At 41.3% G+C, this 11,181-nt stretch overlaps 1 protein-coding gene across 1 annotated transcript in view; it reads left to right on the top strand.

Moving 5' to 3' along the window:
• The first annotated feature begins 460 nt into the window (after positions 1 to 460).
• MCPH1 (microcephalin 1) overlaps positions 461 to 11,181 on the top strand; it is a 2,707,094-nt gene continuing 2,696,373 nt past the window's right edge. Inside the window, exon 1 of the mRNA XM_044060459.1 lies at positions 461 to 700. Within this exon, the coding sequence (XP_043916394.1) occupies positions 628 to 700 (73 nt within the window). The 5' untranslated portion in view covers positions 461 to 627. The remainder of the gene's footprint in view (positions 701 to 11,181) is intronic.

The following is an 11,181-nucleotide window of genomic DNA, read 5'->3' as shown; positions in this document are numbered from 1 at the left end:
TATGCTGGTTTTACTTATAAAGAAGATCCTTTAATGAATTCATATGAATAATTTCAATTTACTATGGATTTCACTTGAGGAATTTCGAGGAACGTGAACTTTTTAAGACCCCAAATGAGGTACGTTCCGTAATGAGTTACACTTGAGAGGTATGTTTCTGGGGGGCCCCCAAAATGCTAACACCGGCATACTGAATGTGTACCAGACCCTTTCAATGTGGAACTGCGAGGAACATAAACTTTTTAAGACGCCCAAGTGAGGAACGTTGCTCTAAATGAAGTACACTGGAGAGGTGCAACTCCAAGCAACTCATTGACAAATTCTCAACTGACGAGTAGAAATTACGCCGGTAGCGTCATATGACGCATAGGGTCGGAACATGGCCAGCCTCCGTATTGATTTTACAATCTCAGAAACTGTGCCATTCCTAATATGGCGCTAACGCTAAGATTGTACGGGTTGACGTTACAATGATTTATACGACACCGGAAATTTAGGTTTGTCATGTTGTTGTCGCGCGCATTTTAAAAACAGTAACACCAAATTGCTCTTATCAACTTTTAACAGGGTATCATTTATAGCATTATAACTTATTTGTCCTGATGTTTCTTTAAATAATCGTGGTACATGAAAAAGTGTGTTTTTAATATGGCAATCGATTCAGATAGTAGTAGAGGAAACCCTTGCGAAGTTCTTAAAGGTACGGCTATCTCTATTTTGCTGCTGCACAATAGTGAAAGTAGGTGTAGTGGATATTAGTCATTTTAGCTGTATGTATGTTAGGTTCGCTGTAGGTTAATTGTACTGGTGTTTGGGTTTATTGTTCTTTTGTATGGTATGTTTTTATTTATTTCATTGAGTAGGTAAGTGCACTTTTTAGTTGCAGTATTGTAAGGAAAAAGTTGAGGTAATACACATACACACACAGTTATAAAATGCACATGGCTCAGACGCATAAACCGTGTTCGGCTATTTTAAGAAAGAAGAGGCTATTTCTGAATTATCATGTCCAATTTTGGTTAATATTTACATATGCATGCCTCATGGGCACTATGCCATGGCATGGATGTTTCTCCTATACTACGTGGTAACTATAAAATGATTTTGTTTATATTGTTTTGGAATGGTGTTCAGTACGTTTTAACGTTCCTTATTTCTTCATTTAGAAAACGTTTTAATTGTGTAATTTGTGCGTATGTGTATGTGCCATTCTGTAGCGAGGGAACTGTTTTTTGTCCATCATTCCTCCACTCTTGTTTAGTAGTATGAGTGAGGGTTGGTCCTTATTCATAGGTTCATACTAGGCTATCTGCCCTAGGGCATTTACAAGCCTAGCCAGAGTGTGTTTGGCAGTTGCCACCCTTTGAATTGAGTTTACTGTGCCCTTTTTTTTTTCTTTTTGGGCTAGTTTGCTGTGCCTCTGTCTAGTAGTGACACAGAAGTAATCCCTGGGGTAAACCTACTATCTCCCATCCACTCGTCAGGATTCCTCTTGGAGAGTCAGTGAGAGGCTCTGCCTAACATGGACTGGGATTCTATTCCAGAGCGAAGGGAGCCTCAGGGTTATGAATCTGTCCCTCCAGCATGTCCTATTTATTTCTGTGCTGAGGTTCAAGTCCCTCGAGCGCGTAGCTCTAAGGAATATGGATTTTCTGAAGTGGAGCATGTCCATTAAGTCCTGGTTTGACATGGCTTTATACGTCAGGCGTAGATCGCCTCTAAGTAGGCGGTATGCTACTGAGTAGAGCTGGAGTTTCTTTAACCGAGCAGCATATGGCATCTGTTTGAGTCCCTTGATCCTCTTTGTGAGGTGCTTTTCGGGTCTTTCTAGTTGCTGCAGGTGTCTGGTAAGGTACATCCCAAATGGGGCATTGTATTATATTATGGGTCTGATGAGGGATAAATAAAGGGGCACTATGACCTCCCTTGATCTAGATGTGAATCCTTTCATGATAAGGTGGGCTATATAGAAGGTCTTTCTAACCACTTTGGCAATGTGGTTGTCAAAGGAGAGATTACTATCAACTTGAGTCCCCAGGTCCCTAATTACTTCTTCCGTACTTAATGGATTACCACCTATGTGGTAATTTGTGGGCACTTTGTTTTTGCCAAAGGGTATGACTATACATTTTTTGGTGTTTAGCTTTAGGCCATGGCTCTGGCACCAGTTATCCGTCTCTGTGAGACCCTTTTGGAGGATGTGTGTGTCAGCTGGAGAGTCCATTATGGTGCCCAATTTGCAGTTGTCTGCGAACTTGGTCAGCCACAGTCCTCCCGTGTTAGCCTGTACCTCAGAAAAATATATACCGAACAAGAGAGGTCCCAGGACTGAGCCTTATGGGACGCCACTTGTAACTGGTTTCGAGTCTGACATGGCTCCAGCAGTTCTGACCATGTGGGTTCTGTCTTTGAGCCACTTTGCAACCCATCTTATGACATAGGGGTTTATATTTAAGCTGGAGAGCTTATCTATGATGCCCGAGTGGGGTATTGTGTCGAAGGCTTTTGCGAGGTCCAGGTAAGCTGTATGGACGACCTTTCCTTCATCGATGGCCTTGGTGACCGTTTCAAAGAACGAATTGGGTAGGATCCAGTGTCTATAGGTCCCCAATGTCTTTGTTTATGAGTTCCATGATGATCCTCTCTATAGCTTTGCAGACCAGGCTAGTCAGGCTTATGGGGCAATAGTTTCCAGGGTCCGTAGAGGCACCACCTTTGTGGAGTGGGACCACTGTCGCTGTACGCCATTCTTTGGGTACATATCCTGTAGTAAGGCTGAGATTGAACAGCAGCTTTACATGAGGGTTTAGCTCTTCTTGGAGTTCATGTAGGACGCAACCTTTGATGCCGTCAGGTCCTATTGCTGCTGTGTTGTTTGATTTGGAGAGGGCGGCTTTCACCTGAGCATCTGAGATGTTAGGGAGGCTGCACTCTGCTGGGATAGTTATTTGCTCTTTTGGGGGGGGGGGGGTTTGCACTGAATCTGTCTGCCAGGATGTTGGCAATGTCTGTGGGTTCAGTGTATTTTTTGTCATTTTGGATCAACTCTGAGCATATCTGGGAGTTGCCACCCAGGTTCCTAACATAACTAAAGAAAGCCTTGTGATTTTCTTTAGAGTCCTGTGCAATTTTTCTCTAGAAGCTGGCCTTGGTGGATTTTATGAGGGATCGTAGTTTTTTGCTAGTACTGATCAGAGATGTCTTCCCTTTTAGGGATTTTGCTTTCTCATGTAGTAGCTTCCTCCTTCTGTTGTACAGCTTATTTATGGTTGGGGTCCACTATACTGGATGCCTGCCTTCGGAGGATTGGGTCTTGGTTTTGTTTGGGATAGCATGATCCATGCATTCCTGGAGGTGTCCATAGAATGCATTTATAAAAGATTCTGCAGTTTGGGCCGTAGTTTCCACTGGCCCGGGGGCCTTGAAGGATTCCACCTTGGTTTTGAGAAGTGTGAAATTCGCTTTTGTGAAGTTTTTCACTGTGGTTTTCTGGGCTGCGGTTGGGGTCGGGATGTGGATATCCAGTGAGATTAATTTATGGTCCGATCTTACCAATGAGGGGTATACCTCTGGTATGGAGCATAGAGTCCCCATGTTGGTGATGACCAGGTCCAGTATGTTTTCCCCTCTTGTGGGAGTGGTAACTAGTTGTTCCATAGCATTTGAGTTTATAAATTCTAGGAAACTTTGCTCCCAGTCTATGTTTGGGTAGTTGAAGTCCCCCAATATAATGGTGTTTGGAGAGATCTTCATATTCTCTAGTTATCTCAGGAAAGCCGAGTGGGATTCCTGTTTTTGAGAGGGTGGTCTGTAACGTGCTACGAACTGAAAGGCAGTTTTGCCCACTGATAGTTGCACATGGATGGTCTCCGATGCCTCATGCAACGCCACTAACCTGGAGGTGTGGGTATTTTTGATGAATATGGATAGTCCCCCTCCTTTTATGGTTTGGTCTGAGTTTTGGGACCGAAAAGCATGATATGAGGTATAACCTGGTAGTGCTGGGGTGCTCTCTGGAGCCTTGAACCAGGTTTCTGTCACTGCACAGATATCGATGTTCTCCAAACTGAGGAGGGCTTCGAGTGAGTGCATCTTGAGGTTTAGACTTCTGGCGTTGTGCAACATTACCCTTAGTTTCTTATTCATTGTTTTGTCTATGGAGGTGGGTTTGTCTTTTGAGCCTTGCCTAAAAAAGGCACTATGGGGGTGGCAAGAGCCTTTGCCAATATCCGAAAGCCCAGGGGTGACAGGTGCAAGCCATCCCTAGAGAAGCAACGTGGCTTGTTGAGCATGTCTTCCCAGGCTGACAGACACTGGATCCCCTTTGAATGACACCAAAATTTTAGCCAGTTGTTAAAATTAATCATTTTGTCTTTATACTGTGGCATCATTCTAGGTGAGAGTAAGATGCTGCTTAAGGGCAGGGTCATACCGGCCTGGGCTACAAGATCAGAGAGCTCCTCTGTCTCTTTTCATGTAGTCCAGGGAGGTAAACACCAGGAGTGTGTTCCCAGACCCTCAGAGATGTATTTCTTAAACAGTAGTTCCGTTAGTTGTAGCAAAGTAATCGCACTATTTTGTGTTGACTGCTATAGTCTGCATTGTTGTAGAACAGTACATCCCCCAGTCGGTCTGCACAGAAATAAGCGTTGCTTGTGTGATTGACATGCCAAATGGCCGTAATGTTTTATGCAAATAGTGTACGATTAACTGTCAAGTAGATCTGATGGTACTGTTCTAGGACAACTCTAAATTCCTGTTAAGTGCAATAGCCAAACATTGTGGCATCACAAGGTTTTAAAAATGATGTTTTGTAGTTCAGAATACCTGTAGTTATAAACTTTGTCATCACGTTCATTGAGTTTGACGAAAGTAAAAAATTTACAATTTTTGTAATTGTAGGAATGGTGTTGTGTGTGCGTGTCTTTCTGTATGTGTGTATGTATGTTTGAAGAGGCTCAGTGAGGAAGGTATTATGTATTCTTTCAAGGGCAGCATGTTTCGTAGAAATTGGATTCTTTGAGAGAGATCACCTAAGGTGACCATTTGTTGCAGGCCCTAAACTGGGACACTTGTGGGCTGCCCCGGAAAGCCAGGTCTGCAGTCCCATTCTCCCGAGCCCCATGGGAGTGGCAATAGGGCCACCATGTCATCTAGCAGTGCAGCAGGTAGGTTGGCCTCTCGTCCTTCACTCGGCACTGTGAGGATGCCACTCTGAATTGCACCAGCCAGGAGACAAGAGGCCACATGCCAGGAGTCTTAAAGTGATGCACATTCATTGGTGTCTGGCACCGTGGACGAGGTGTGCCACAAAAAAGCGCAGAGATGGGGGACCTAGGGCCTTCTTTCCTGTGAGTTTGAAAGCTCTAGGTGCAAGGTAAAGGGGAGAACTGGTGTCATGAACGTCTGAATGATGGACTGTCTGAGGCTTTGCGGCCCAGCTGAGTTCCATGAGGCTGGGAAGCTCCCCTGAGAGGCTCAAAGAGTCAGTGTGACACTGTGCGATTTGGCAGCAGTCAGGATATATGTTCATAGGTTCATAGGTAGATACTAGGCTATCTGACCTAGGGCGTTTATAAGCCTAGCCAGAATGTTTTGGCTTTCGCCTCCCTTTTAGACTAGATTCCTGTGCCTGTGTCCAGCAGGGCCATAGAAGTGATCCCAGGAGTAAATTTACGATTTCCCATCCACTCATCAAGATTTCTCTTGAAGAGGGTCCGCGAGGGGCTCTGCCTAACATGGACTGGGATTCTATTCCAGAGCGAGGGAAGCCTTTGAGATATGAATATATCCCTCCAGCATGTCCTATTTATTGTCATAAATTGAAACATGACTATGCAGAGCGAAGGCTGCCGTAGTTTCTTTTGGTTGCAAGTTATGGGTCTTGGATAATTCATTGCACAACTTGACTGTGCTGCAAGGAGTAGATTTCCTCTGTGATATACAGCTCATTAGCGAGTAGATATCGGCCAATAGAAAGTTTTTAAAAAGCACTGTGAGGAATGTATACTTGATTTTGTTTCTGGGATGGTTGCAGTTTGTTTTTGCCAGAAATAATTATGCTCTGTAGCGATTTGCATGCACATCTTAAGCCATATAGTATAAACAAAATTAACATTTTCGGTTAGTTTATTATTCACTTCCTTATTAACTGAAAGTTATTAGTTCTTTAACCTAGTATTGTACTCAAGAAAAGCATTTTGATAACTATAGATTACTGTTTGATTTGTGTGTGTTTTTTATGTGAAATAGCTGAAATGTAAAAGCTACACTCTTACTAGACAATTGTGTTTTATAAAGCACATTAACCTGACAAATTCACATTTCAGCTCCATGAACTTTGTGCTTCCACTGAAGTTCTGTCTTGCACGTCCAGGCCTGTTATGATAAACTTGAGGATCCCTACATTTCAGGGCAAGGGTGAAGCTTCACTCAATTCCCTACATTTCAGGGCAAGGGTGAAGCTTCACTCAATTCTTCCAGTTTTATCTCATAGCTGGCTGTCCTGGAACAGTTTGGCTGCCCTCTGTAATGGCTTGCCTCTCTCTCTAGCAATCAGATCATAGAATGTAATTGCATAATGTATGTATCTGTGTGTATGCATGTATATTTATATATATATATATATATATATATGTGTGTGTGTGTGTGCGTGTGTATACTCTTGCATGTATATTTGTTTGAATGTATATATGGAAAACTTAAACATTTATATACTTTTATTCAATTGTGAAATATCTTGCAATGCTCTACCAGGTTCTTATCTACTCACTGTATATTCTGTACACTTTTGTATTTTTAACCAAAAGAGGGAATATCCACTTTACTAACAGCTGTAAAGTCTACCATCTTTATGCTACTACTCTAATATGTCTCGTAAATTTTTCTTCTCTCTGTAAACATATGGAATTTTTCTCCCCAGGACTCCGCTGAAAATGGGCACTTGTTGTCCAGTCGGACTGTCCTGGCAAACAAATGTTAAATAAATAAAATAAATAATAATAATGTCTCTGAGATTAGATGTCCTTCCTGATACATCATTATAGTGTATAGCATCAGTGGTTATAGTGCATTGCATCAGCATTTTGCCAGTGGTTTGTATGTGCATATATAAAATGTGTGTATGAATATAAATCTGTTCTGATGTGTGTAATGTACAATATACAAGAGATCTGTGACTAAACACAGAATCCCATATTACTGTAGCACATTATACCCAAAATAAAACCTCTTAACACCATAATCTGTGAAACTGGATATAAACAAACAAACAAAACATAAAATTATCATCATCAAACCTCTGTTTTTTCCCCATGTTTTTCTACATGGGGTTGGGGTGTTTTGCCCTCTTGTTGCCACCTGTCTTAAAGAAGGTGGTAGAGTAGTGCTGAATCAACGGTCATGCCTGACTGTTGCAGGTTTTCTCTCATGTAGTCCATCTTCCTGTATGTTGGATGGCCTTGTTTCCTCTTGCCTTCTTCCTGTCTTTACCAAATCATCTTCTGCTTTCCTGCACATGTCTACTCTCTTTGAGCTTCTCTACAGTTGGAGCTACTTTGGCTTCTGCTTTGATTTCCTCATTTCTTCGTCCGTCCCACAGTGTGCATCTACCACCCATCAGAAGCACTTCATTGCCATTGCCTCTAGCTTCCTCAACTGCTTTGCCTTCTTGTCCAGGTTTTTGTACCATACAGAAGTATTGGTCATACCACTGTTTTTGTACACCTTACTTTTCAGCTTCTTTGGTATTGTTCTGTCCCACACTACTCCTGCCACTCTGCCAGTTGGCTTTAGTCCCTCTGATTCTATCTTTGACTGCCACACTCTGACTTCCCTTCTCCTCAACCACCCATTCCAGATTTAAAACGGTTAACCTGCCCAGCTATTTTTCCTTCATTCTCAGTGTTCTGCTAACTGTGATTTCCCCCATTTACTGCCCTGGCAACTTGTGTATCTGTACACTGTTTCATCCAGTGTGCCTTCAGTTTTGCATTCTATTTCCCTGTCATTTGCTGAAGTCCCATTGTGTCATACAGCACCTTTGATAATCTAGCCCCTCCAGTTTGTTTGCTTAATGTAGTCCACCAGTTTGAGCAGCTCTGGGCTCACTGCTAAACCCCCATGTACACGTGTTCCCACTGGGAACTCCTCTCGAGGCCGGACATTGTTCATACTTGTCATTGGATCCTTTTGGAAATAGTCTGCTGTAATTTCTACCAGTGTTTCTAAGACTTTAAACCATTACAGAATCGCCAAAATCAATGTTCTTGAGACCTTTTTGTTTTCGCCAAGTCTGAGTGTCCACAAAAATGCTATAAAAATTGTATCTCAGCCATTCAGTCATCACAACTATGTGCACATCTTGAGGATACCCAAATTAACAACACCATGACAAAACATGATCCAAAACCATTGCACACAACCCAATTGACAAAACCTTGTAATCCAAACTTTACACTGTAGCAGAACATAACATTATCATTCTCAGAATCTCTTTCCAGTCAAGACATAAACCCTCACAACGCACAACCACTAGTAATTCTTACACCACACACACAAAGAAAAAGTGAACTAAAGTACTTCCACTACAAGAGTCTGGTTGATCAAGTACCAAAACAAACTTGTCTACATTATTTAAAAATCAAAGCCAAAAGCAAAACATAAGCAAAAAAAAAAAAAAAAAGTTTGTAGGAATGCTGCTCTTCCTCCACACCCCTGTTAACTTGTATGTACTAACCTCGTGGTCCCAGTTACCAAGGATGATACCCTCCCCCCAATCAAAGAGCTACATTTGTTAAACTATTGACTGATGAATGGGCATTTTGCTAGATTTTTCACTCGGCAGAAAAATTTGGTATAACATGCTTGCATGAATTGCAAGTAATCAGTGAATTAGTGGGCATGCCTCAGTGCATGCCATGCCGAATTGTAGGAGGATATGGACAGGCATTGCAATGGAAGGAAGCATGGATTATGCTGCAATATAAGGGAAAGTGTGCATAGGCATTGCAAGACCTATAGAAATGTGAGGAGAGACAGTAATGCATAATCCAGTCTTAGGAAAATAAAATGCTGATATTTTAATTAGTATTTCTGACAGCTTGCTAACATGCATACACAGTTATTCAGACATAGATGAATGTTTTTAGGGGCACGTAGTATGATGTGAAACCAACCAGTACCATATGAGACCACAGTCCACATTCAGAGTAGAACTAGTTCTGGCATACTCTTACACTTGAAAGGCATGTACAGTAACAGAATATTTTCTATATTTCTCTTAAGGATACTCTTGTGGATATGTTTATGTTCATGATCACAGAAGGGTATTAGTCCATGTGTGTGAGAGTTTTGTAGAACAGTGCAGTTAGTAAAGTTTGTGGAGTATTCGGTCAGATCAAGTTGCAGAAGTATCACAGTACACAGTTACAAACTTTGTCTTTGCAAATCCTCATAAGTAATATTCATTGTGGCTATGAGATGATATGTTTAGATTATCCTGTCTGCATATGTACAGTCAATGCAACAAGGGCACTGCTGCACAGGTAAGCTAGATGAGAAGTAAAAGTTATAAGGTGGAGCACAGGTTAGTCAAAGAGAAGGGTATAAGGATCCCACAAAAGTGAGAGAAAATGTTAAACAATACAGTGCACCAAATGAAGGCTGTTTACAGTTATACCACAGAGTAGTGAACCCAAATAAATAGTTTGAGTTGGGATAATTACTCATTCCACTAGGAGTAAGTCCTGTAATAACCCCCAGAAAAACAATATCAGCATATTAAAGGATTGCTTATAAGGGAAGGCAGTAAGAACGCAAGTGAATAAGAGGAAGGTGGTTTAAGTGGCATTGTTATAATACTGCAGCAAATATTTGACATTAAGCATTGGGAAGAACAGTATAGGATAGTTGCAAAGCAAACAATAATGCCCAATAGGGTCTGTTACTGTGTAAATGACGCACACTTAGGGGTGTTTTGAGGCCTGACACTGCAGGAGGGAGGGCGTTTACACCCATAGAAGGGTGTTATTTACACAGTAACACATACCCTGGAGGGCATTATTGTGCTTAGAGAATGGGCTGTCCATAAAATTGTTTTTCTTATATTTTTGCTGTATTGTTATTTTATATTTTTGATATAAAATAGTTTCTCTCCCTAATGTTTCAAACTTGCTGTAGTATAATTAAATGGTGTTGGAGGAAGTATTTTACATCCAAAATACAAGATTTTTCAAGAAAATGTCTGGATATTTACTTCATTTTTTGGTCTCTTACTCTCAATTTGTTGACAGTCATTGGGGATTGAAGTCACTAAATAATTACATATATTTGAGTTTCAGACTGAATGTTCTTCATAAAATTCATGCTAAAACAAATCCTGTTATTCCTGCACATTTTTAATTTTATAACCGCTATGTTTAACATCTGTTCCTATTTTTGAGCCTTTGTCCCCCTTTATTTTGGACTTAATTAAGAGGTTGAGTTGTGCACTGCTGCTGTCACTACTTGATCAATCCACAACTCTCATTCTACCCCCCCTCTCTCACACACACGCTTTTTTTTACTGTTTCTTTTAATTTTTTACTCTCTAAACAGCAAAACCTCTGCTTAGCAAGTGTAAAAAATGGAGGCTATTAGCTTCTTTACAGTCCAAGCTCCACTGCAGCTTAATATGCTACTATGAAGTGACGGACTCATTTTTCACTAGGGATTACTTGGTCATTGGAATTGGTCATTTCAGAGGGAGTATTAATTTTATAAAGACCTCTTCCATGGTGCATGATTGCATAATATCCCTGGGGAAGCCCACAGGAATGCTATAGCTGTTTTCCCCTGACGTTCATTTTTGACAACTTCATCTTGTTGGAGCTTTACCCCACCACACCACAGCTCTGTGAGATTTTTCTACCATGCCCTGGAAATAGCTGATGTCCATCCACTCAACATAAGACACATGTCCCTCTTCACACTGTTGACCCTGTGTTAATGATCACCAGTATTTGGTAAGATATAATAGCAGGTAGATGCATCAGACATTAATAAAAGCAGCCAGGTGGAATGGACAATTCATCATTCACTAGAGAAGTACATACTTGCCACATTTGTGGAGGAGTGTTAATGTTGTAATATCTACTGTAGTCACAGCTTTGTTGAAGAGCAACATCTGTTAACTTAGAATCC

Source organism: Protopterus annectens, chromosome 2.part0, assembly GCF_019279795.1.
Source record: "Protopterus annectens isolate FY-2018-M chromosome 2.part0, PAN1.0, whole genome shotgun sequence".
NCBI classification, from domain to species: domain Eukaryota; kingdom Metazoa; phylum Chordata; order Ceratodontiformes; family Protopteridae; genus Protopterus; species Protopterus annectens.
Note: the sequence above shows the minus strand (reverse complement) of the source record. Positions and strands in the feature narration are given on the sequence as shown.